This window comes from Camelina sativa, chromosome 2 (genome assembly GCF_030686135.1).
Source record: "Camelina sativa cultivar CO46 ecotype springtype chromosome 2, ASM3068613v1".
Lineage (NCBI taxonomy): Eukaryota > Viridiplantae > Streptophyta > Magnoliopsida > Brassicales > Brassicaceae > Camelina > Camelina sativa.
In genome coordinates this window covers 21,361,164-21,388,445 of record NC_141881.1, presented here as the reverse complement: position 1 = coordinate 21,388,445, position 27,282 = coordinate 21,361,164, and the positions used below count along the sequence as shown (strand labels likewise).

The following is a 27,282-nucleotide window of genomic DNA, read 5'->3' as shown; positions in this document are numbered from 1 at the left end:
ACATTCACTTGCATTCCTTATGGCAGTTTTGATAATTCCAATCAAAATAAGGATTCGATAACTAAGTTAATCCCCATTACATGCTTTGGATGTTAATACTAATAAAAAAAAAGAAAGAAAGAGAAAAGAGACGCAAAGGGAGAAAATCCCTCCTACGACTCAGGGTCCTAGATAAGAAAAGAAAAAGATCGTCCGAATTCGGAGTTCGGAATGGTCGGAGTTCTACCATCACCGTCTGGGCTGGTCTTGCAGACGAAGTGGAGGCCGCGGACCCGACAGATCGTCCGCCAGCGGTTCCTCCACCGTTACCTTATCCAGTTCGGTTCGCCAGAACTGACGAGATTGCCTCAGGATCGCCAGTCTTTCCCTCAGCACTTCGACACCTTTTGACACCAGGTCCTCCAAAAAGGAATACGGGCCTTCAACCAAGTGCCTCTCACGAAAAATCGGGCCTGCCGACTCCAGAAAATTGGCGTACCGCCTTAACCTTTCTAGAGAAGCCCGGTAGGCCCAGAGAAGCACGGTAAGCAGGTGCGCGGTATCTTCGAGAGGCTGACAGTCGGCTTCCAAAAGAATAGGCACCTCCATGTTCGCCACCAGCTCTTGGCACGCCGCACGCGCGGCAAGCAGCCCGGTCATGCGCCACTTTTCCAAGTAGAAGCCCTCGGCGATGATCTCGTTCAGGACCCGAATAGTCCCGTCCAAACGATAAAGCCGACAGACTTCGGTCAATCTGCGGCGCCTCGCCATAAGGTGAGCCCCCAGCCTATAGCGGCGAGCTCGATACCTTCGGAGTTCTTGACACACGGGGCTCCCTTCCACACCCGCCATATCGACATGTGGGGGAGGTGCGCAGACTCGGAAAGTCTATACGCTCTCTTGGGCGGAGGGGTTATCTGACGATTCGGCTTGATTGGAACCGCTCGACGAAGTGGCCAACCTTTCCCGGGCTCGTCTCAGCCACGCAGATCGAGTAGTCACCATCTTTTTACTCAATATTTAGGGAAGTTGTGGTTTTTAGAATGATCTTCTCAGATTCTCAATCTCTACTTATACAGGATTAAGGAAGCAACAGCCGCTGAACCCACCAATCAGCGTGCAGCGAGATTTTCGCGAGGTCCCGAGAATAACTCTCAAAGACCGCGCAGCGCATTTAATGCGAGATGGAAAGGGAAGTTTTCCTTAAAAAAAAAAATATATATATATATATATATATAAATATATATATATATACATATCTCAGCCCGATCTAGAAAAAGTATTAGTCCACACTAAATTCACTTCGTTGACACCCTGGCCAGGTGATCAGCTAAGATAAAGACCCATTATTTTCAGGATAAGCCGAACCCAGAGTCGCGCCTGACCTTCCTATGTAGGGATAAGCCGGACCCAGAGTATTTTTTCCGCACCCGCTTTTTATTTTTGGGGTAAGCCGAACCCAGAGTATTTATTTCGCACCCAAACTTTAGTTCGGACGGAACAGTTAGCCGAACCCAGAGAATATTTTCGCAGTCCGGCATCCGAACTAAAACAAAGGAGATAAGCCGAGCCCATTATCTCGCTCTCCGATTAAACACACTTTGTTAACACTTCATCGCCAACTTTTGATGCTCGAGTCGATTTGAAAGTTGTAACCATCAATCAATAGAAATTGTCTGTTGTAAGCCGGGAGACGTCTCGCCTTTGACATATTTTTCAAATAAAGCAGCAACGCAAATCTTTTATTATTATGGAAATTTTATTCTAAGCGAAATTCAAGTTCGCCCATTACATTGCAGCTAGGTTTTATAAAATAATAAAATAAAATATCCTAATTTCGAACTGGTTCGCCATTCGCAGCAATCTCACGAATGCTCGTCTTGAGTCGTTTCGGCATTGGCCATAGCTGTTGCAACCCAGTCTTTTCCCAATCCTCGGAACGAGTTTCCAACGCTCTGATTTTTTGTTCGGATTCGTCAAGCAGATCAGTAGTCCTTTTCCTTTTTGCCTTGAGTAGGGCAATCTCAGATTCCAGAGTCCTCAATCGCCGATCGATTCTGCCCCTCTTCATATGAAAATACTGAAGATCTTGAGTCAATTCTTGGTGCGTACCCTCAATCTGCATACGCAAGATCAACAACGGGTTAGTACGAAGGAGGCAAGTTTCGATCGCTTACAAGAAAAGCAAAAAGGAAAAGAAGTTAACGGTTACCTGACGGAAAAAGCCGTCAGCCTCGTCAAGCTCGGCATCTGTTGCGCGCCGGTTAATGTAGAACGGCTTAACATTGCCTGGAATGAAATCGCCAATTAAGGCAGGATCCATGTGTATCGGCTTCCGATCTGATTCACTTCGGCATTCATTGCAGTATGCAACAAGACATGGCGGCAAATCAGCTATCTTGTCGAACCCGTTCTTGATCCAATCCTTTGGGTGAGATTCCAGCATCTCAAGTTTGAGCAGCAGATCTCGTTGTACTTGTTCTGATGCGGCAATACGACTGGAATATTCCGCGTGGCGATCTTCCACTTCGTGAAGAAACTCGACCAGTTCGCGCCTTTCTTCCGGTTTAATGCGGAACATCAACATCCAGGGAGCTCGGATATTCGGGAAGTACGCTATCCCTCTTTCGATAGCTTCGGCATTCGAGAACGTCGGCACGTCATTACCAACCAACGGGGATTCTACGCTGCTAATCGAGCTTGACATTATCTTTGATTAAGAAGTTTTCTTGGATGTTTAATCCGTGAGCAGCATTGAGTACATTTATACAAGTATCGGAAGGCAAAATTCTCTCCGAAATTGGCAACTTTCCATGCAAATTGGCAAAAATGCAACCTTTTTCCAAATTGTCAATTTTCTTTTCCACCGAAAAGGAAACATTCCAGCTAATAAGTTCCAAAAAACAAAAAAGGAAAATGGGCCCAACACATCGGCAATGTTTTACAAGGATATCCAAGTCCATACTTCATGAAGTCTAAAACAAAAAGCAAAACAAATTTTACACGTCCACAGCACCGGACAGATCTGCTTGAAAACTCCCGGCGTTCGAGCCGAATGGATGTTCAACGGACTCCGGAGCCGACCTCTCTGGGGGGGAAACCCAAAACCGAGCTGGTCCGGGGACATGGCAAGGTCATCATCATTCAGTTCGAGTACATCGACCGCCTTGACCATCTCCTCAGCTTCGACCTTTCTCTCGTTGATCTCCTTGATCCGCTCTTCAGGAATGACGGCCCCGTTTTTGATCAGATATCGTACAGCTTCTTGTACTCCGGTGGCTTGGTTCAACAGATCTTCCAGGGGGCGAACCTTCACCTGTTCAACTAGATAGGCCTTGACCTTATCCAGTCGAGACTGCGCTTTCTTCGTTGTTCGTTCCACCTTCTCCCATCGATCCGTCTGAAGTCTCTTAACTTCGAACGCAAGCTGAGCCCTCAACCCATCGCATGATTTCTGCAGTTCGGCTTTCTCTTCTTCAAGAGTAAGCGCTCGGGAGTTCAGTTTGCCAACCCTCAGTTTGACGTTGGCAATAATGCCGTCTTTTTCGGCAACAAGCACCTCGAGTTCCTTGATCCTTGCATCCTTAGCGTCACTGGCAGCTCGGATCTGCTCGGCGCATTCCTTCATTTTTTCGAGCTCCAATCCCGACTTTTTGTTGGACTTGGCACGGCTATCGTATAACTGAGTTAGCATGTTCATCTTGGCCGCAGTCTGTCAGTTCACCCGCTAAAATTTTAAGCACTTACAGTTTAAAAGAAGGCATACTCTTAGGTGGGATTCGGCGACATCAAGGTACGCCTATTTGAATTCCAGATCATCCGCCGACGGGAGGATTCGATTGGAGACCTTCAAGGTCCGGAAGAGCTCGCCTGAAGCCTCACGATTGGTCACCAGAGGGTAGTCGCTGAAGTAGTGATAGGAGAAGCGATCAGTTTTGTCATTCCTCCGTTCCAGACGGAACCGATCTACTGATTCCAGTCCGGCTTCTTCGGCTGAGCGCTTGCGATTCACTCCTGGTCGCGGCTCAGTGGCTGGGTTATCTCCGGATTGCTTCTTCTTCTTCTTCCTCCTTTTAGATCCAGCTTCAAGTTGAGGAACATCTTGTTCTTCGTTCGGAAGATCGGCGTTTTCTACAGCCAACGGAAGGTTTTCTCCCTCTGCTACGCTGGATGGCTCGATCTCTTCTCCGGGTGCCCGAATAGGGTCGGCGATGGTCTGGTCTGGGGTAGGATCAACTTCGGTTAGACCCTGGGATGGACCGATCTCGGCTTCAATGGCAGCTTGAGTGTCTCGGCGAACAACCTGGAGATCTTTGGCTTCCATGATGTTGCATCCAGTAGATCGTCCTAGCGAACTGGCGAAACTTGGGAAATTTGTCCTAGCCTTGCCCATTGCTGTTTCGACACGAATACGAGTAATAAGCTCCCACTGACGATCGCGCCCGGTTAGCAAAGCGTCTCTGACAAGGAGAAAGTTTGGAGCTAGGCGCGTTGCGCAAAACGAACGATCTGGGAGCAGGACAAGAAACAGTTAAAAATGGTCAGAGATGCCGAAGTCAATTAAAGTATACTAGAAAAATAAGTCTACCAGGATTTTTATTCCACACTCTCCGCTGAAAACCCAACGGATTGGCAAGCGAGTACTGGTCAACCCGGATATAGAAGTAGTGGTCCACGTACTTCTTGAATTTGTTTACTTTTTTGCCGGGAAGGAAGTTATGGGCTGGCCTCATATTCACTTCCCAGCGGTTCGAACTCTTCGACGACTTAAAGCTGGATAGTTGTTCGAAGCATTGAACTCCAATGTTGACTCCGACTTTGGCTGCTATGGTAAGGGCGGCCATAAAGTTACAAATGGCTCCGGGAACGAACTGGCAGATCGCTATCCTCCGTCTTTGGGAGTAGAGTAATATTAATTCCGGGATTGGGAACAGGAGGCGACACTCGTAAAAATAACCCTCGTACAAGCATATATACCCTTCCGGGGGATTCCAGGGACGTTGGTCTTCTCGCGGAATCAAAATTGTAACGTTGCTGTTGAATAAGCCACACGAGTTCAGCATGTCATTCACGGACTTGGTCGAACTCAAACTTTTTTCGGCTCCAATTCGTCCTGCGTGGTCGTACAACGGATCGATATCTTCGATCGAGAATCAAAGGGGAACGAACCGGTCTTCTTCTTGCGCAAGTACATCCGGAGTCAGTTCGGTACTTTCCTCTTCGCGACGAACTGACGACGACAAATTTGAAACTCCTGTTGAACAGCGAACCAGGAGTGGTGGGACTTCGGAGGCCGATCTACTTGATTCCCCGATCTGCACAAAGCATTCAGGGTTGAGAGTTCTTCGTTTGGAAGTACGACGAATTAGTTGTTCGCTTTCGATTTCTGGCGAAGAGACGGGTTCCGAAGTACTCGCCATGTCCTGAGTTCGGAGAGTGCGGAAGGAAAGTGGAACAAAGGAAATAAATAGGAGAGAGATCGGAGCAAATTACCTGTCGTTGTTGGCGGAAAATGAGAAATGACGAAAGAAGAGGCGTATTTATAGAGTTGAGTGGGCGGCAACCCTATGAAAAGTAATGATGACCTACGCGACTCTTCGAATTCCGAGCTAGCGGATGTGACGGGAACGACACGTGTCATCCGGACAGTACGCGGCGAGATGATTCGGAGATCTGAGTAAAATCAATTAAGTCTTTATGGGTTAGATCGGATATTCTCTTTTCATAGTTCAAAATATTCGAATTAAATTTCGAATATTCGGAACTGGGGGGGGGGACTAATTGTTGGTGCGGGATTCAGCACCCCCGACATACCGAACTAAACCAGAAGTATTAATTGATTGTTTAACCGGGAATCCGGTTAGGGGATCAATTAGGTCATTAGGAGTTAATTCGGACGAAGTATAATCTTGGAGAAGAAGGAACCGACATCCACTTCGACGCGGCGGCCGACTCAAGGAATGAGGCAGTTTTCCATATATCACTTCGTCCGTTAAGGAAAGTTAATATATTTAGAGATCTACGAATATGTATAAATAAGGGGAGACTTCTCCATTGTAGATCATCCAGAATCCAATACAATAATTGAGTACTCTTTTTGTTCTTTGCAATAAACCCTAATCCTTTCGAGTTCTTCTTTTTTACTCTTAATTTCAAGGTTAAGATCTATTTTCTAGAGAGATAACCCTATTGAATTTGTTTCCCTCCTTAAACAAATTCATTGTGGAAACCTAGTTTCTACATACTACTAAAGAAAAGAAAAGAGTTTATCCAACGGTAAAAACAGTAATAGTAATAATAAGTGAATAGTTTAGGAGCACTAGAGAAGAAGAATCAAATTAAGTAATTAAGATTACATTTTCATGGCATGAAATAAAGCGACTCTCGTTATCAAAGAGATTATAATAAAGTAAACTTAAAACATGAGATGAGGAGAGTCACATGGGAGTTCCAATGATGAAGCCGGCTATTATATTATTACCCTCACTTATTGGTTTGGTCCCCATATCATATCATATAATATACACTGATACACGGCTAAGTAAGGGTCAACTCTTCGGATGGTAGTTTTAATACTAGTATTTTCTTCTTTCCTTTGACAAGAATCATTCGTTTTATAGATTACCTACATATAGACATTAGCCAACGTTATTGTTTTACGTTACATAAATATTTTAAGATCCACGAATACTTTTTTTTTTTTTATGGGTTGGAAGTTGGAATTGAGAAAACTAACAACGCTGAGAAAAAAATATTATTTTACAAGTCTTCTTATTTCTAATAACTTTCCAGAAGTTTCTCAGTAATTTTTATTTGATATATATTTAAAACAATTTGACTTTGTTATTCGTCAATTCATAATATATCATCATCAATCTAGGATATTAGAAAGACCAGTTTATGACATCAAAATCACGTCCACGGAAAGATAATAATACTAGTGAAAAAAATTGGAAATTGGGTTGTAATATTTCTAATTTCTACTCTGGTTTTATGGATTATTCGGTTTAGATGATTAAATTATTGTCTGTTAACTGGTTTTATTCTTAATAAAGTTTATTTGTTGGAGAAAAGCTAGTGAAAAAACAAATATGAAAAATAGAAGTAACAAAATTATATTCCAGCAAAACTCAAAACTGAATTTCTTAGAAAAATTTAAACTGTTTTTTTTTATAAAAAAATTATGGTCTCTACTTTTGAACATAGAGAAGTTAAACTGCATATCACCTTAGTCTTTCGACGCGAATCTAAAATGACGAAGATTATTATCGACGATTAGAAGATGAACGCTATTGTTACCTCAAATTTTCAAGGATAGTTATCCACCCTGACAAAGCTTTGTATATGCTTGTCAATTCAAATTGGGATCCAAAAAGATTTGACACCAACAAGAACTCTCAATCATGCTCGTAAAACCTAATCTTCTGTGTGCTATGATGAGAAGAATGTTTCATTCTATGAATTAAAAAACACTTTCTTGGATGTCAAAAATGGCCTTAAATCTTGGATAGAGGACCATCCAAAATTAGTGAATACATTGAAGTCTTTATAGGATCAATATGAAGAAATGGCTCTCCAGCAAGCCCTTGGTTATGGAAAAAATTTATTAGGTCAATCTAAGCTGCTGAAATCAAGTTTATCTTCCTTTGTTTTTTTTTTTGCCAATATGTTGATGGAAAAAAAAAATCTTATTAGTCTTTCCATATGTCTTCACCAGTTCAGTTTATTATATCAGACAAATTAAAATTTAAACTCTATAAAAACAAGTAAAAATAAAGTGATAAAGAACTGTTATTTAGACTGTATGGATAATTTGAAAGGTAAATGTTCTTTTTTTAAGAAAGAAAAGTTGATGTTTTCATGAATTAAAAAAAAAAAAAAAATTAAGGGCCTTTCTCTATGATTTGAAAGACAAAAGAATGATTCATTATTCTACAATTTAAATTATGGATGGTGATGTGCAAAAGAAATACAGCGCAGTTTGAATTGTAATTAAGTATTTCAGCTCACACTCTTTAAGGGGGAGGTATTGGTTTAGGATTTAGAAAGAGTTTTAATGACTTTGTGTTTTTAAAAATCTTGCTGATTTTTAAAATCATAGAAAATTAGAAAGTAAAAATGAAGGATTCTATAAGAGATTGTTTAGGAAGTTATTTTAAATCTTGCTGATTTGTGTTTTCTAATCTTGTAAAATATTTCATAAAATCTTTCAAAATCTTTCTATTTGATGAAAGAGTTTTCATGACTTTTGTTATGAAGGAAATGTTATAAAATCCTAAACCAATAACACAAAATTTGAATTCATTAACAATCCATGATTCTTTTGTTTTAATTGAATAACATAAAACTTTTAATGACTTTATAAGACTCTTAATCCAATAACACTAGATTTATCAAGATTTTAGATAACTTTTTACAAATCCACAACCAATAACACCAAATTTTTAAAGAGTTTTAAAAAGTCTTGATTGAATAACAACATATTTTACATAACTTTTAAAATCATTCAAATTCTTTCTAAATCCTAAACCAATAACCCCCTAAGTTTTTTTTTTGCAATCATCGATTATATACAACAACAAAACAGTGTAATGAGTCATTACTAATGACATATCATTCATTGACTTTAAAGCTAAACAATGAGTTCACTAGTAAAAAACACCAAACAAAAAAATCACATGCGAATCTGAAATTCAGCTTAGAGTTTTCACTTTATTAAAACTAAATTTATCTTTTTTTTTTTAAACAATCGTAATTTACCCTCCCAAAATTACATATGAGTAGACTAATCAAGTTGTAAATGATGCTATATACTAGTATAACTTTTTAACTGAAGCGCGTGTGAAGGAACCGTGATGACGTGGCAAAAGCTCGTGGTAACTAAAATTGAATGAAAAGCTGGATTAGATAACGACCCCTCCCTCCCTGAGAGAGAAGAGAGAGGAGAGAGAGAAGAGAGCTGAGAGAGAATTCAATCCCATCATTATACAATAAACCTTTTTTTATTTTCTCGGGAAAAATCTCTCTCTTTCGTAGAGAGATCCAAGTGTAAGAGTAGTAGTAGTAGCGAATCCGGATGTTATTGTCGGTGTTGTTGTGGCGAATCTGAAGTTGAAAAAAAAAAGATGAGCAACGTTGTTAATAATAGTGTTGAGACTGTTAACGCCGCCGCTACTGCTATTGTCACCGCCGAGTCTCGTGTTCAGCCTTCCTCTGTTCAGGTTTACTTCCTTCTTCTAGTTTTCCGAGATTATAATATGTCTTCTGCTTCAGATCAGTATTGTTTTTTTTTTTTCCTGAAACTAACTGTATAATATAGATCGTCTAGCTTATTGTTTGATTGCTGTGAGATATATGATCTGTGCTTAGTCTAAATTTTTGTGTTTCGATCTTTTTTTTTTTTTTTTTTTTTTTTTTTTTGTGTGTGGATCTTGGATCTTGATAAGGAATTCGAAGTTTAGATCCAACGTTCTAATAGATTTTTAGATCAGAGCTAAGATTTATGCAATTGGTGAGCTTAGTTCTTGATTTCACTAGTGTTAATTTTTGTTGTGTTTTGGATTTTACTTACAATTTGGTCATACCAAAAAAGGTTTGCTTATTGAAAGAAGAATATGTTAGCTTTTTTGTTTTTCCAATCTTATTGTGGATTGTGCTTTACAAGTCATTATAGCATTCATGATTAAAAAAAGGTTTAAAGCGTTATTCTTTTTTCTTTTCACTTCATGTTTCGTAATTTTCCTCAGATTAGTATAACTTTCTCCAAAAGTGAGAACTAACAAGACGTTTAGGTAATTTATCTTCTTTATTTACTTACTTTATTTCAAATACTAGCTTTTTACTTTGGTTGAATTGAAACAGTGCTCTATGTCTCTAGAAAGGGGATCAAGATTAAGATTCTGTAGCTCATGATTCTAATATTTTATGTATTTGGTTTTATATAGAAGAGAAGATGGGCAAAATGTTGGAGTTTATGTTCATGTTTTGGATCACAAAAGAACAATAAACGGATTGGTAACGCTGTGCTTGTACCTGAACCTGTTGCTGCATCTGGAGTTCCGGTTGTTACAGTTCAAAACTCAGCTACTTCAACTACAGTTGTTCTTCCTTTTATAGCTCCTCCTTCATCTCCAGCTTCGTTTCTTCAATCTGATCCTTCGTCTGTTTCTCATTCGCCTGTTGGTCCGCTTTCTCTTACCAGCAATACATTCTCTCCTAAGGAACCTCAGTCTGTCTTTACCGTTGGACCATATGCTAATGAAACTCAACCTGTCACTCCTCCTGTGTTCTCTGCGTTTATAACCGAGCCTTCTACTGCACCGTACACTCCACCTCCGGAGTCGTCAGTCCATATAACTACACCTTCGTCCCCTGAGGTTCCCTTTGCTCAGTTGCTTACATCTTCTTTGGAGCTAACTCGAAGAGATAGTAGTGGGATGAATCAAAAGTTCTCATCGTCACATTATGAGTTTCGGTCTAATCAGGTCTGTCCTGGAAGTCCTGGTGGTGGTAATCTTATCTCCCCCGGGTCAGTGATTTCAAACTCTGGTACATCTTCTCCTTACCCGGGTAAATCCCCCATGGTCGAGTTTAGAATAGGCGAGCCTCCAAAGTTCCTTGGTTTTGAGCATTTCACAGCACGTAAATGGGGATCAAGGTTTGGTTCTGGCTCGATCACACCTGTTGGGCACGGTTCAGGTTTGGCTTCAGGCGCTCTGACACCAAATGGTCCAGAGATAGTCTCTGGGAACCTAACACCCAACAACACCACATGGCCACTTCAGAATCAGATCTCTGAAGTTGCTTCACTGGCGAATTCGGATCATGGCTCTGAAGTCATTGTGGCAGATCACAGAGTTTCGTTTGAGTTAACAGGCGAAGACGTTGCACGTTGCTTTGCAAGCAAGCTAAATCGATCACACGACAGAATGAACAACAATGACCGGATTGCGACAGAGGAGAGTTCATTAACAGACAGAGGAAGAAGAAACAGCTTCCAAAAGATTGAAAGTATAGAGAATAGAGAGACCGAACAGCAGAGAATTCAGAAGCTGAGTTCCTCATCGGTTGGATCTAGCAAAGATTTCAAATTCGACAACACTAAAGACGAGAATATTGAGAAGGTCGCTGGAAACAGCTGGAGCTTCTTCCCTGGGTTACGTTCTGGAGTCAGCTAACCATATAATAATAACATGTCTCATTCTTCTTCTTCATTACCAAAAAAAAACTATAACAACCCTTGAACATGGATCGTGAAAAAAAGGTAAGAGATTGGGTTCTAACAACTTATACACACTGAATAAATAAGCTAAGCTTTGGTTTGCAGTTAACTTCTGTACTACTGATGTAGTTAGGAACTTTGGAATATTCTTGTATCAGCTCCTACATCTAATCCTGTTACAATGTCGTTACACTTATACAAGTACTCATGCCTTGTGAAATGAAATTCTATTTCTTCTGTTACACGATCACACAAACATCTTGTTTCATTTTTGTTCTTTAAGCTGATCAATCTTGAAACATAGATTTGGATATAATGAAACTGGGAGCTACATAAACCTTGTTCAAAGAAAAAACATCAAAATAGTATACAGAACAAAGCAGAAAAACACATCCAGATCACGATTAATCCTAAAACCAAACCGGACCGATTAAACAAAATAAAACGAAAAAAGACAACAAGAGAGCTTGGAAGTGATGGAAAACTAAACCGGGTTTCAATTCTTCTAACTGAAACCGGAACTAAACCGGGGTTTTCAATTCTCCTTATCAGAACCGTAGTACCTCTTAAAAGCCTTGGGTAGGTAAACCGGAATCAAAACACCAAAGAGATTAAACGACCAAATCCCCAAATTCACCGCAGCCAAAACTTTTCCGGCATACATCCGCCGCGGAGACACCGTCGTCCCGTTCACATACTCCCTGGAGAACTCACTAAAAATCCACTCGACAAGTGTCAAAACCCTCCTAGCGTTATAAACAATAGGAACAAGGATCCTCGCCGGAGCAGAGAACCCACAAGACGCAGCCAACCCTTCCATAAAAACCTGACTCGCCAAAAGAAACACGTGCGGTGCAGCTGCACTCACACCGCTCTTATCGTCCTCGACCATACCTTCGAAGATGTAACAGATCGGGATCAAAAGCCCGACGATCCCCGCCGACGTTACGTAGATACGGAAGATCTTGTTTGTGGAGCTTGTGAGAGGAGCGTCGCGGTTTGGGTTGTTGTGCGGTGGGAAGATGAGTTTGGAAAGGAAGAAGAAGTAGATGAGTGTTAGGATCGTGAATATGAAGTCTTGGATCGTTACGAGACCACTTGCGGAGAGAACGATGATTATTGCGAGGATGTTTAGTTGCCGGAATGAGAAGAATCCGGTGGTTTTTCCGGTGGATGGTGTTTGGGTTTGTTGATGATGTTGTTCTTCTTCTTTTGGTAAGGTTATGTCGTTGTACGTTGGACCGACGCCTCCAGACATTGTTCTTTTGGTTTGGTTTTTTTAGTCTGTTTTCTTGGGAAAATGTGGTGAGAAAATTTTGAGTTGAGAGAGAGGAAGATAAAAAGAGTGTGAAGAAGTAAACACGTGGCGGATTATGTAAGAGGTTTTAGAAGACGTGGAGTGTTTACAGAACTGGAATTTTTTTATTTTGGTTTGTCTTATCATTGTGCTCACAAATTAGTTTAATTAGGCCAGTACGTATTAACCGAAGAACCTAACCGAATTGAACATTTGGATACTACGTTAGAACCGAACGATTCCAATCTTTATACCGAATTGAAAAATTGGGATCTCGGTTTCGCGTATTACATTAGAACCAAATGAATGAACCGGAACCAAATTACTGAAATGGCTTAACTAAAAACCAGTGTTCAAGCGCTTGGCGGTCACCCAACGCCTAGCGCCTAAAACACTTAGTCAGGGTTTAAGTGTTTTTAGGCGGTTTAAGCGTTTACAATACAAAACATTATATATATGATATTAAATATAAAATTATGTAAAAATACTAGGATTTCACTCGTGATACACTACGAAACTACATTATAAATTGTTGTATTTTAAATAATAATTTTTAATTTATTTAGTTTTCAAATTCTCAATTAATTATTTTTTCTAATTAATTTATAATTTTTTTTAGATTTTTTTTTCCTTCTTCTTACACTTTTATATGATATTACAAAATCTTGATAGTGCTCCTTAACCAAAAAAAAAAAAGGTATAATAACCACTCCATTGTTTCTCCATCATTATATTTTTTCTTATAAAGATTTCTAATATTTGGAGACAAATCTAAAAATCAAACACGAAAAAGTGTTTAAGGGTTTTTAAGGGTTATGTAATTATGATTGTTGATATATAATTGGTGTTTAGATGTATAGTATTTAGAACAATACTTGGGTCTAGGGGTGAACCTCTCCATTCACCCCCTTATAAAATTAGGAAATAAAATCTGTATATATTATTATAAAATTAAAAACTTAAACTACTTTTTAATAAACCCAAACCGATATATATGAAATCTAAATCCTAACCATCTCATTTGTGAACCCAAACCGACATATAATTTCGTTCTACTTGTAAAATCTAAATCCTAACCATCTCATTTGTGAACCCAAACCGACATATAATTTCGTTCTAATTGTGAAATCTAAACCCTAACATCTCATTTGTGAACCCAAACCGACATATAATTTTGTTCTACTTGTAAAATCTAAACCCTAACCATCTCATTTGTGAACCCAAACCGACATATAATTTCATTCTAATTGTAAAATCTAAACTCTAACCACCTCATTTGTAAACCCAAACCGACATATAATTTCGTTTTAATTGTAAAATCTAAACCCTAACCACTTCATTTGTAAATTCAAACCGACATATAATTTTACTCTAGTTTTAAAAATCTAAACCAAGCCAAATATTTAACTTTCCTTAATTAAAAGTATACAGAATTTGTTTCCTTAATTTGGGTTGCTTTTTAATTTAATTTTTATTTATTTTTTAAATGAAATATTAGATGAAAGATTTTGATTGGCTGAGAGAAGAGGGGGTGAATGGAGAGGTTCACCCCTAGGGGTGAAACTAAGTATTTTTCTAGTATTTATAGGGTGAACATTATGTTGAGGAAACAAACCTTTCCAGGCAAAAAAAAAAAATCTGATTTAGTAACTAATTAGGGAGTAAATCACTGTAATCTCTTTTTAAGGAATATGGTAGGGATATGATATCTTTTGGTATTTAAATTTGTTTCTTTAATTTGATTGTTAACATATATTATAGGGGAAAATAATCCGAAATCAATGTTTTAAGATCGAATATCTAGGCTGATTTTTTAGCAATTAATCGATTATTTATTAGGGAGATTTTTTTTGAAATTTGGTTAAGGGGAAATTTTGTTTCCAAAAATCGGAATCTTGATACTATTTAAATTAATTACCAAATTAATATTTAATATTTAATGTCAATGACATGGTTGTAAATAGGTATGAATTTCAGGATTTATTTCATAAATGTCTCCAAAAATGTATATATAGATGTTAGAAAAATAAATAATAATAAATCATAAACTAAAATTAGTAAAAATACATTTATTTAATTTAGATTAATAACATATGAAGTTGTGAACATTTATAAATATGGATATGAATTTAAACTTAAAAATTTAAATATATGTAGTTAAAAATAAAAAATAATATTATGTGATCTTAGGCGTTCTAAATAGTCGTCTAGGCGTCTGCTGAGCACCTAGCGCCTAGGCGGCCGCCTAGACCGCTTTCTTTTAGCAAAGTTAAACCAGAATTGTATCTTATTGTATCACACTACATATAGTAGAATATAGAATTGTTGTAGATATATAATGTAATTGATAGTCTAAAAGAAAAGGCTATTAATTAAGATCATAGAATACATGGTTGTAAAATCTCGTAGAGTTCCTTGACTTGGACCTCCTTGTTAATTGCTTTGACAAGGTTAACGAGTCTGAAGCGAAAGATACCAAGGTGAGATCCGATTCAATAGCAACTTTGATTGCCATTAGAGTTGCTAGAGCTTCGGCCACCAATGGTGAATAGACATGCGAAGCCGGAGCCGACCCTTCACAGAGTAGTTCCTCTTGGGGGTTTCATATCTCCCAGCCCAGTCCCGTTGATCCATCATCTCTCCAAGCGACGTCAGAGCAAACTAGGTAATTTGATCCTCTCGGAGTGGACCGGGGTGGATTTCGCATCTTGGTGAGTGGTTTTTCTTTCCCACTTTGTGCCTCTTGCCATTTCTTAGCTCGCTTGATCGCAATCGCTAGTACCTCGCTTGGTGTCATTTTTTCCTTATTGAATATTAATCGAGTCCTAGCTGTCCAGATGGTCCAGAGGACCCATGGGGACAGCGGACCAGTACTGACACCGGTAGGGGGAAGGCACGTCGCTTTCACAGTCTGGGCGATAACCTCCTGAATAGAGTTGAAGCTCAATGGTTGAACCGAGGGGTAGAGTGGGGTTTGTGTCCAAATCTGCGCAGCAAAAGGGCACTGAAAGAGTAGGTGGAGCTCAGATTCTGTACTCCCGCAGTGAGGGCAACTAGCTGTCGTGTACACTTGGCGGTGTATCAGATTCTCGCCTACCAGTAATGCATTTTGCACTGATTTTATCGGCTGGATTTTCATCTGTTTCTTTCTATTTAATATCTAGGGATTTTAATCACCGAGCAGACACTCTGGCAAAAGAAGACCTTTTGGCCGGTCTGAAATGCTAATTAATTGAATGAGAATCGGTTTAGTTAAAAAGAAAAAAAGGAAAAAAAGAAAGAATACATGGTTGTAAAATAACTTTAAATTCGACCTCCAATGTCAAAGTGTCATTGTCCAACTGAATACTTTCCCAAGGTTTAGCTGAAGCCACAAAAATGTCAAACTCCCAACCCCATTCGGTGTCTTGTACCAGCACTTAACTGCATGCAAGAAAAAGTAATAAATATAAACATATTGGTTTAAGACTTGGACACAAAGCAAAATAAAACTCTAGTTTCAAGACATACGTATGTTCGCCTGTGATGTGATTGTCATCGTAGTATGTGTCTAATATTCGGAGATCTGCATCCATGTACGCCTTCTCATCCTCTGAGAGGGTTTCACTATCAGCTAATTGCAGAAAAAAAAGACAACGATTTCGATTTGCCATTTTCTTTAGTTCTTCTATCTATTGGATACATCTTCAAAACCCTATAAAACATAGAAATCAATTTGGTTTTTTGAAAAAAACTCTGTTATTCAATTTGTGATTTTTAAATCACTTACCAAATCCTGTGTTATTCAATATGATATTTGTATAAAATCTTTCAAAATCACTCACAATCTTTTGTTATTCAATCAATAATTTATGAAAATCATATCAAATCAACTGTTATTCAAAACATAAAAGGTTTTTAAAAAAAATCCAAAACACTGATTTTGGAAGACTTTGAACACGTTTGTACTTAAAAAATTGACATGAAAGAATCACACCTTTAGAGGTGTTATTTTGTAAGATTTGTTATTAACAAAAAAAAGAATCACAGAAATAAATGGGACGTTCTTTTTTCTTGTGTTCTTTACTCTCTTGTTCTCATTGCATATCTATATTCTTCGGTCTGAAAACAAAAAACTGAGTTTCAAAGGAGATCTTCCTACGTTCCATTTCGGACTGAATCCAGATTCAGATTCTCCGATCAATTTTGTATTCCAATCCTCCATTTTTTGTTACAGAACATGATCACACAAATATAAATTGAATCCCACTAGTCCACTACTAGTAGCAATATAAGGTCGAACAACGCCTGATTCATTAGGTTTTCATTTCAGAAGACATCGTTTATATGCATTAGTATCGCTGCTTGGACATCCTAGCTCGTGTTTCATATTATCATCTTTATTATTGTTATATTTAGGATTTTCATCGAAGTGAGATAAGTTTTTAACGTGACTTGTCTTGTAACCGAATTAATTGTTCATTTCTCTGCATAGTTTTACTACAATGCTCTGTTTATCAATCAATACTTTTCTTTGCGTTTGTTTGTTCTTCCAATTTTCTTCTGAAATCCAATTTTCCTTTTTTTGTTTCTTAGAAAATCTCCTACAATCTCCCATAGAAATCTTTTACAATCCAATTTTCTATTAAAAAAACAATCTAACAATTCCACCAAATATCTTAAAAACTCACATAAATCTCTCAAAATCCAAAATTTATTAAATTCCCCAAAGTCTTTTAAAATCTTAATTCAATACCCCCTCCCAAGCTTGTTTACCAATTTGGAGAATCTTCGAAAATAAAGGAGAATTCGGGATTAAAAAATCTCTCGTTAAAAGAGATGACTTTCCAATTGGTAAGGGGTGGAACAACCATGATTTCAACACCAAACTCGCATTTATTCCCTTCTGAGACATATCCATTTTTTGGATCCTTGAATAAATAGAAAGGCAGCACTTGAGAGAATCCACTTACCATTCTTAAAGCGTGAAACGCTTTACCTCAATATCTATTAGAAAGAACAAAAAAAAATTGAATAATTAATTCAATGTGACCATATGACAAATGAACTAAGGTGTTGGCTGGTTCTCCTGCTACTTAGCGGTTGCTAGCGATTGGAACCAATCACACAAACTGCTCCCAATCGCTCCTAATCGCTCCCAACCACTTCAAACCACTGAATTCTAAAAATTGCTTCCCACAAGCGTTTGCGGTTGCAGGCGATTGCGGTTGAATTTTTTTTTTTTTTTTTTGTAAAAAAACTTAAAAGAAATCAATGATAATAATTTTTTTTTGTTATATCTTCTATCTAACCATTTTACTCATTAAGGATGGGAGAAAATGAAGTACGGATACGATTGCAGAGATTATAAAATAAACTATTAGAAGAAAATAATATTCCAATTAACAATAACCCGGAAAACTTGATGTAAATTTAATAGCACATCACACATAAGTTCAAAAAATCTAAATTAATATAATATTTCATCAGAAATTTAAGAAAATAAGACTATTTGTAAAACATATTAAAACAAATCACCAATGACTCTTCTCAACTCTCACTTGACAATTCTTACCGATGCAACTACTTACCCACAATCTAAGAGAAAAGAGATAAGATCTACGATTTAAAGCAGATGTTTTCACATTTATCAAATTACTTGATTAAAATTTTGGTGAAAAGCCAAATACATAAAGGAATAAGTATTTCAATATGAAATTTATTTGTTTTTTTAATAATTATTTTAGTAGTTTTTAATAAATTTTAATTATAAATCAAGTTTATTTAAAAAATTGGTGTTTTTAAACATTTATATATTATATATCACATTTATTATGTTCCAACCGCTATTGCACCCGCTGGTCAACCAGTGGTAAACCTCCCGCAAACGCACCAATTTTCAACCGCTAAACCAGTCATTCAAAACGCTTAATAACGCTTGAAACCGCAATCGCCCGCTTCCGCAATCTCCCGCAACCGCAACCACAACGTTTGAACCAGTCAGGCCCTAAATCTTCTAGTCTAGATGTGTGTTCTACTATACCATGAATAGTAAAATACTTTTTTTGTATTGTAAACGAAGAACTTGACATATGCAGTAACTTCGGATGTGGTGTTTTCTATTTTCACGTACATTGAAACAAAACCGCCTCCGTTGTCCTCGTTGTGAATTTTAATCTCCTATCCCCCTTTTCCTTAAAATAATTTCTCAAAAACCCTCACTTATTCTCACTACCCCCTTCTGTAATAAAAGGACGAAACTACCCTTCTAACAATTTTTAAGTTAAAATTGAACATTTAGTTGTACCATATATCCCCAGTTGTACCCAATTGCATCCAGTTGTACCCGCACCCAGTTGTATCCAGTTGTACCTAGTTGCACCCAGCATAGTGGGATTCGAACCCTGAGCGCGCGTGCGTGCGCATGGAGCTTGCAACCACTGAGCTACTGTGTTTTTCGTTGAACATTTACTGGTTTAATTATATTTAACTTAAAACAGCCGAAAACAACATTCATTAAGGGTAATATTGTCTTTTTACCATTGAGGGGTTTTGAGAAATTGTTTTGATGGATAGGGGGATATGAGATTTTAGTCCCGTTGTTCCCTTCCGGATATATAATCAATCTCCTAAATTTTTTTAATATATATTATTGCATAAGTAAGTAAGAAAGATTAATTGATGTTCTTTTCCTATGATGAAGATTGAACAATTTTGGAGCTAATGTGAATATAGTAAAATCATCGTCTATACGTGTTTCCAATTAACAATAACCCGGAAAACTTGATGTAAATTTAATAGCACATCACACATAAGTTCAAAAAATCTAAATTAATATAATATTTCATCAGAAATTTAAGAAAATAAGACTATTTGTAAAACATATTAAAACAAATCACCAATGACTCTTCTCAACTCTCATTTGACAATTTTTACCGATGCAACTACTTACCCACAATCTAAGAGAAAAGAGATAAGATCTACGATCTAAAGCAGATGTTTTCACATTTATCAAATTACTTGATTAAAATTTTGGTGAAAAGCCAAATGCATAAAGGAATAAGTATTTCAATATGAAATTTATTTGTTTTTTGAATAATTATTTTAGTATTTTTTAATAAATTTTAATTATAAATCAAGTTTATTTAAAAAATTGGTGTTTTAAAACATTTATATATTATATATCACATTTATTATGTTCCAACCGCTATTGCACCCGCTGGTCAACCTGTGGTAAACCTCCCGCAAACGCACCAATTTTCAACCGCTAAACCAGTCATTCAAAACGCTTAATAACGCTTGAAACCGCAATCGCCCGCTTCCGCAATCTCCCGCAACCGCAACCACAACGTTTAAACCAGTCAGGCCCTAAGTCTTCTAGTCTAGATGTGTGTTCTACTATACCATGAATAGTAAAATACTTTTTTTGTATTGTAAACAAAGAACTTGACATATGCAGTAACTTCGGATGTGGTGTTTTCTATTTTCACGTACATTGAAACAAAACCGCCTCCGTTGTCCTCGTTGTGAATTTTAATCTCCTATCCCCCTTTTCCTTAAAACAATTTCTCAAAAACCCTCACTTATTCTCACTACCCATTCTGTAATGAAAGGACGAAACTACCCTTCTAACAATTTTTAAGTTAAAATTGAACATCTAGTTGTACCATATATCCCCAGTTGTACCCAATTGCATCCAGTTGTACCCGCACCCAGTTGTACCCAGTTGTACCTAGTTGCACCCAGCATAGTGGGATTCGAACCCTGAGCGCGCGTGCGTGCGCATGGAGCTTGCAACCACTGAGCTACTGTGTTTTTCGTTGAACATTTACTGGTTTAATTATATTTAACTTAAAACAGCCGAAAACAACATTCATTAAGGGTAATATTGTCTTTTTACCATTGAGGGGTTTTGAGAAATTGTTTTGATGGATAGGAAGATATGAGATTTTAGTCCCGTTGTTCCCTTCCGGATATATAATCAATCTCCTAAATTTTTTTAATATATATTATTGCATAAGTAAGTAAGAAAGATTAATTGATGTTCTTTTCCTATGATGAAGATTGAACAATTTTGGAGCTAATGTGAATATAGTAAAATCATCGTCTATACGTGTTTCATGCATACATGTCTCATAATGTCATAAAACATAAATATTACTGATTGAGTACTAAGTATGTATAGTAGGCCTGCTAATGTAAAGGCTAGATTCTAGATACATACCCGACACACCCGCCTACCCTGAAACAACGAGATTGGTATTTTTCATTGTTAAGTTGTGTGAGATTCTCAATCTTGACAGAGTAGGAAGAAGGAGGATGTTCCGTTAAGCTGTTCACAATCGTAGAAGTTGGATTTGACCATGTTGTTTCGCCGAATGAGTACGCTGTTGCATGCGAAACTGAGTTGCCCTTCTTGAACCTTAGAGAAAGCATTAAGAATGTTTTGCTATATATAATAAACATAAAAACATAATTTAAATGTTCGAGAATTATGGAAACTGCAAAATTATGATTTTTGAAATTTAGTATTAATTTTAACATATCCTTGATTTTTGAAAAAATTTGTTACCAAATTTAAGAAAAAAGAATGAAATTGGCTGATATTATAACTAATATATTTTTCCCCAAAGCGAGTTCCCCACCAACTATCTATCTATTCAACAAATTTTTCTAAGTTGCATTCATCAAAATGTATAATCCAATTTAATTTAAATGTTCGAGAATTATGGAAACTGCAAGTTTATGATTTTTGAAATTTAGTAAGATAACTAATTAAGAAATAATATATTTTAAAAATATAAAAATTTAGTAAGTAACAACCTAGTATGTAAGGGTAGATAAGTATTATTTTAGTATATTTTAAATAGAACAAAGTTTAGTAATATATACTTCCAGTAATATAGTAAATTTATTCTTCCCGTAATATATATTTTAACTAGTTCAAAATATCATATATGTTATAATACTTGGTAACCAAGTTTGTTTGTTATTTAATAAATCTCATAATTATATGATATAATTTTATACAAATTAACACCATAATTATAGGACATGCAATCAAATAATTTGCGTTAAAAATCCAGCTTAAAATTTGGTATAATCTTATATAATATGAAGATTTATATTACAGTTTATATTTTTCGTTTCTTTCAAAAATAGAGAAATAATAAGAAACATTAAATTAATATATAATATCTTTTTTAATATTACAGTAATTTATAGCAGAATAATAAAAAGGAAAAAAAATTGGATGTTATAGTGGCTCGAACTTGAGACATCACAATATTTTTTATATTGAAAACCCCTTGAAAAGAAAAGACGAATATTTCATCTTAAATGTATAACTTAGTTTCTCAAAGTTATAGAAAACTGATGAGAATTTTTTTCCATGTAAAGATAAATTATTAAAAGAAAGTTATATGTAAACTGATGTATAATTTCTTCCATTTGTCTGGTCGAACGAATCATTAAAACTAAAACTCAAAAGTCAAAACAGAGATGGCTGTAAAAAGAAGAAACACATATAGCATTTTCTAGTTTTATATTGGACTAAAACAAATCAAAAGAAATTTAAGACTATATGGATTAAGAAAAAGAAGAGAAAACAACCTTCATACTTCATAACCAAAAACAAAATATGAAGTAATCGGATGTATATAGTATTATATTTATAAGGAATATTGTGTTATTTAAATTAGGTTTTGAGAATTAAATAGTTTGTTATTGTTTCCTAAAATTTCTGAAATAAAAAAATTTAGAAAATATTAAGTTGATTAAAGTTTCTGAAAAGAGAAAACAAATATATGCCGATATTCCCCGTTTTATTTTAAAAAATATTAATTATTATCGTATATCCAACTGTTTTAAAGTAGGAACCACATCTTTAATTGTATTAAATTGATTTGCCTAAATATCTCAAAATATAAAACCAAATCAAATTAGTTTACATATCTACAATTTAAATTTAATAGTCTGATTATTATGGTAACAACTTTAAGAGTTTTCCTAAAATACTGGGTAGTTATTATTCTTAATTTATTTAATTTTGTTTCCAAAAAATTAAAACTAAGATCCAAATCTAGTTATTACTCTTTTCTTATTAGTTATTATTATTAATTTATTTAATTTCGTTTTTACCCTCTTTTAAATAGATTAAATTTGTCATCATTCCAACGGCAGTCGTAATTCTTTACGAAACTAAAGTCATCCACAATGGGAGGTTTATATTTTTGGAGCTCTTAAATTTTTAATTACTATATTTTGTACTTTTAGTAGGATAAGAACTTTGGAAATCCTAATTAATTTTTTGCCCCTCCAATGGTGGGTTTTAGTCTCTTAATTTGAAAATTTTCTCAAACTTACAATAATCAAAAAAACTTCTCATCATGTTCTCAAGATTACATAATCAAAAACATCAAACACTTGTTCTGCCTTTAAAGACACAAATAACTCCAACGGATCATCGACCCACCGACAAACCCCATTTCCACCACAACGTCACTCTCACCGTCAGCACTCCTCAAAACATCTCCATGGTCATTGACAATGGCAGCGAACTCTCCTGGCTTCGCTGCAACCGTTCCTCTAACCCAAACCTCTCAAAGCTAATATTGCAGCAGGATGTGAAGATGTCTTATACCACCAATAGATTCCACCAATAGTTGCAACCAGCATTACAGAGCTTTTCTCTTCTTCCTGACGTCTCCGCAAAACATCGGCTGCCTTTGCAAGAATAGCATCAGCAATTCAGCATGACAAATTAACTTCCCACTGTTTAAACATTTCTGATGTGCTTGGCTAAATGATCAAAGTGTTAAGGAAACAAACATGAGAGTTCTTGGTCATTGATTACCTGGTACCCAAGCAGAGTACAAGATCAGCCATTTTGCAGTGTTTCTCTTGCAGGATCAATTTCTTTTGGAGGCAAAGCATCCTGCGAGTTGGGCAATAGAAAAGATTCGAATGAGGAGATTAGAAATCGAAAAACTCACCGGAATCAAAAAGCCGAGATGGGCAATATCGGAATTCAATCTCCTCCGAGTTCAATCGAGAGAGAGAGAGAAAGAGAGGAAGAGAAAGAAAAAAATCAATCGACCATCCTCCGACCCCAACATCTTCGCGACTTCGATCGAGAGAGAGACAGAGAGAGGGAGAGGAAGAAAAAAAAATCAATCGACCATCAAATTTTTTTTATCTCGGTTTGCCCAACCAATTTGTGACACGTAGCGTCTCTTATAAACAAATCGAGTCTACTATATAAGAGAACCTCTTATTCTTTTTCAATTTTCTGATTTATTTTTTTCCTTCTTTTCACTTAAAACCCCTCTTATAAACCCCTTAAAACCTCCGTTGGGAGGTTTTCTGATCATGCTTTTCTGATCATGCGCCTCCTGATCATGCGCCTCCTGGGTGTTGAAGTTATTGAGACAAGTTCTTCACGTCGATCATGTGGATCTCTTAGCTGGGATTTGATCTGTTTTCAGTATTGGTTTAGGCCTTCTCTGTGTTAGTATTTGATTTCATGTCATTGAGTAAATTTAGGTAGTTAAGAGATGATTTCACTCCGAGTCGTGGTGTATTATCTATCTCGCTGTGGTTAAAAAATGCAATGGTTCTCGATTAAGTAGCGTTGGATCCGCCTAGTGTTGTGGTTAAAAAATGCAATGGTTCTCGATTAAGTAGCGTTGGATCCGCCTAGTGTTCTAGGGTTGTACTTGATCAACCATTTGCATTTGTTTTGTGGTCTAAATCTATTGAGGTGAATATAATGTGTTCTTGATTTGGTTAATGAAAGTTATTGTTGAGCCAAAAAAAAAAAAAAAAAACCTCCGTTGGGGAAGGTCTTAGTTTGTTAAAAGACTTTTCTTAATTTGTTAAAAGATTTTTCTTTTAATAGTAGAGATAGTCGAGACCTTAAATTTTGATCTGCCGACCAAAAAAAAAGAAAAATGATCCTAATCAAACTCAAGATTAAAAACATTTTTATTTTGTAATTTATGCGTTAATGCAAGCTAAAGTGGTCGCACAATTAGAGGCAAACCGTAACCTGGTCTAAGAGAGAGCATATGCGTCGGTGAATGACGATAACCGGGCGAAACCGAGATTTCGAACCGGGACAAAACCAACGACAAGACAATCTTGTACTCCATTGTCGTCAAATTCCGACCGATACACATCTTGTTCTTACAACCACCGTACAAATCGCCGTCGAATCTCTCCGGCTTAAACTCGTTAACGTCGTCTCCCCACAACTCTACGTCGTGGTGCATCGCCACCAAATCGATCCAAATGTTTGTTCCATTTCGAATCACTCGGCCGTTCACGTCAATGTCTGTCCTAGCTTGTCGTTGTGCGTTAGGCGCAGGCGGATATAGCCGGAGAACCTCGTTCATTACCCAACTCATCTGCATTATAATGCTCACAAGTTTTGTTTCGTTAATATTTATACAAAAATCAAGAGGTATGTGATTCAAATAATTTTTAATTATGAAGTGTTAATATTTAATTAAAGTATGACTAATGACACTTGTATCGCACAATATGCATTATGAGTACAGATATCAGATAACGTGGGTGCTTCACTTATTTTCCAGCGCAGTCGTTGACTAGTTTTGATCTAGAGAGGCGACGCGCCTCTATGCTTTGATCTACTACGTTTCGTATATTTTGACTTCTTTGTGACCATTAGACTTTGACCACAGTGGTCAGATGTATATTAATTAGGTTTATTATACTTAAGGTGTATATTAATTATGTAGTATCAGGCTACAATTATATCCACATTTACGTGCATTAGCTTTTTTTTTTTTTTTTCTTTTCCGTTTTCTAAGAAAATGTGAACATGCTAAATTGTATTTTGTGAACGCGTCCAAATATAATTTATGCATGCATATCATTCACCACGTGGATTGTTGTGTATTGTGTTTGGTAACGTACCTTTTTTAGTCCGCCAAGTTTGTTATATTCTATCTTGGAATCTCCGATGACTTGTCTAATCTCTTCCCTGATCGAGTCTTGCCACTCGGGATGAATCGCGAGAAGCATGAACGTCCACGTGAGTGCTAAAGCCGTCGTCTCGTGGCCAGCGAAGAAGAAGGTCTTGCATTCGTCCACAAGCTCCTTTGCCGTAAAATTCCCTGTATGATCTGCCTTTAGCAACATTCCGAGAAGATCGTGGCCTTGGTCGCCACCTTTGACTAAAGACCTCTTCCGTTCGTTTATGAACGACAAAAGGCGACCATCGATCTCTCGGCCTAGCTCCTTTGCTTTAACGTTTTGCTTGAAATTCAAAATGTTGCTGAACGGTACGCCTACGTAGCGATTTGAGTTGAAGAGAGCGAATTGCACAGCTCTTAGGTTTTTGAGGACTTGAACTCCATTTTCTCCCGTGACTCCGAAGCTTGTCTTAGCGATTATTTCACCAGCTGTTCCTATGATCTCGCTTTCCATGTCAAATTCGGGATTGCCCGAGTTTATTTGTATTGTCCATCGATCCAACATGTTGGAGATTGATTCCACCATCATGTTTGTCATTGCCTAATAATTAAGACGATCAATTAAAAGCAATGAGAAAATGAGAAATATTCTTTATCCATGACCCTTTGAATTGAATGAGTCTAATAACTTTATCAATAGTCTTTTTAACACTATAAGACCTTGAAATTTATTTGTCATGAAAAATGGTGGCTCATGCTTTTGAGGAAGGACTATAAAGTCTAAATTGTTGAAATAGATTAGTCACCCTATTAATTTTCTACAATATTTTGGACTCTTGCCAATGTAAACGGTAAAAAAGAGTAATGATTATAATTATACCTTAAGATTAAGAGGGGCAAATGCAGGTGTTATGATGTGGCGATGTCTTGTCCAATCGTCACCTTCGACCATAACCAAACCGGTACCAAACATTGGTTCTCTGTCTTTCTTGAAAACATTTGGTTTCCCCCAACTCTTCCCCAATACACCTTTCGACATGACACTCAAGAATTCAGGATCCGCAACGTACAAGAACGGCTCTATCCCTAGCCAGTAAACAAACACTTTCCCTGCGTTACATAAGACGGAACCAATGATAAATGTTAATAATTACATATAGTAATGTTGGTAGCCAAACCGATCATATGGTATATATGAATGTCGGGAACTTAATAAGATACATGTAAGAATGGAGACTGATTAGTTACCGTAGTCTTGTTGCCACCGAGCGAAATGTGGAAGTGCAATGGAGTGTATGTCATGGTTGATAATAGTGGAAGATTTGCTATTATCCACCACTAACGGAGCCATCTTCAGCTTCTTCATGTCATTAAGGTTTCCTAATGGAAAACTAGGTTGTGGACCTAAAAATCCGTTATCTCTAAGCTTCTTTTGAGTTCGAACTGGCAATATCCAGCAACGCAAGAAGAGCTTGAAGAACACAAGGCAAAGAACTACAACGGAAACGTTGAGAGGAGCGTCGCGGCTCGGGTTGTTGTGTGGTGGGAAGATGAGTTTAGAGAGGAAGAAGAAGTAGATGAGAGTGAGGATCGTGAATATGAAGTCTTGGATCGTTACGAGACCCTTTGCGGAGAAAACGATGATTACTGCAAGGATGTTTAGTTGCCGAAATGAAAAGAAGCCAGTGGTTTTTCCGGTGGATGGTGTTTGGGTTTGTTGATGATGTTGTTCTTCTTCTTTTGGTAAGGTTATGTCGTTGTACGTTGGACCGAGACCTCCAGACATTGTTCTTTTGGTTTGTTTTTTTTTTTCTTGTTTTCTTGGGAAAATGTGGTGAGAAAATTTCGAGTTGGGAGAGAGGAAGATA

The 27,282-nt window shown here is 37.0% G+C and overlaps 5 protein-coding genes across 8 annotated transcripts; 1 reads left to right on the top strand and 4 right to left on the bottom strand.

The window, feature by feature from the left end:
* Positions 1-2,829: 2,829 nt before the first annotated feature.
* LOC147948988 (meiosis-specific protein ASY2-like) lies at positions 2,830-5,399 on the bottom strand. The gene is made up of 5 exons (XM_087469487.1): positions 5,149-5,399; positions 4,568-5,013; positions 3,827-4,488; positions 2,996-3,691; positions 2,830-2,865 (listed from the first exon to the last, which is right to left on the bottom strand). Exons 1-5 carry the CDS (start codon positions 5,397-5,399, stop codon positions 2,830-2,832), a joined length of 2,091 nt encoding a protein of 696 aa, XP_087325613.1.
* A 3,434-nt stretch (positions 5,400-8,833) lies between these two features.
* LOC104753222 (uncharacterized) lies at positions 8,834-11,442 on the top strand. 2 transcript variants are annotated; one of them, XM_019235679.2, is made up of 3 exons: positions 8,905-9,200; positions 9,726-9,770; positions 9,924-11,442. In XM_019235679.2, exon 3 carries the CDS (start codon positions 10,416-10,418, stop codon positions 11,154-11,156), a length of 741 nt encoding a protein of 246 aa, XP_019091224.1. In that variant the 5' UTR covers positions 8,905-9,200; positions 9,726-9,770; positions 9,924-10,415; the 3' UTR covers positions 11,157-11,442. The 2 variants fall into 2 exon arrangements, with proteins under 2 accessions (XP_087342994.1, XP_019091224.1); XM_087486868.1 differs by lacking the exon at positions 9,726-9,770 and having other exon boundaries at positions 8,834-9,200.
* A 49-nt stretch (positions 11,443-11,491) lies between these two features.
* Positions 11,492-12,570, bottom strand: LOC104727430 (uncharacterized). The gene has a single exon (XM_010446539.3). It carries the CDS (start codon positions 12,456-12,458, stop codon positions 11,736-11,738), a length of 723 nt encoding a protein of 240 aa, XP_010444841.2. The 5' UTR covers positions 12,459-12,570; the 3' UTR covers positions 11,492-11,735.
* Positions 12,571-15,099: 2,529 nt separating this feature from the next.
* LOC147948987 (uncharacterized) lies at positions 15,100-15,636 on the bottom strand. The gene has a single exon (XM_087469476.1). It carries the CDS (start codon positions 15,634-15,636, stop codon positions 15,100-15,102), a length of 537 nt encoding a protein of 178 aa, XP_087325602.1.
* Positions 15,637-22,763: 7,127 nt separating this feature from the next.
* Positions 22,764-27,282, bottom strand: LOC104727395 (cytokinin hydroxylase-like). Of its 3 annotated transcripts, none has more exons than XM_087486858.1 (5): positions 26,663-27,282; positions 26,295-26,524; positions 25,416-26,015; positions 23,332-23,412; positions 22,764-23,201 (listed from the first exon to the last, which is right to left on the bottom strand). In XM_087486858.1, the coding sequence occupies exons 1-4, from the start codon at positions 27,198-27,200 to the stop codon at positions 23,356-23,358; spliced, it is 1,425 nt and encodes a 474-aa protein (XP_087342984.1). In that variant the 5' UTR covers positions 27,201-27,282; the 3' UTR covers positions 22,764-23,201; positions 23,332-23,355. The 3 variants fall into 3 exon arrangements, with proteins under 3 accessions (XP_087342984.1, XP_087342987.1, XP_087342982.1); XM_087486861.1 differs by having other exon boundaries at positions 22,764-23,197; XM_087486856.1 differs by lacking the exons at positions 22,764-23,201; positions 23,332-23,412 and adding an exon at positions 24,327-24,883.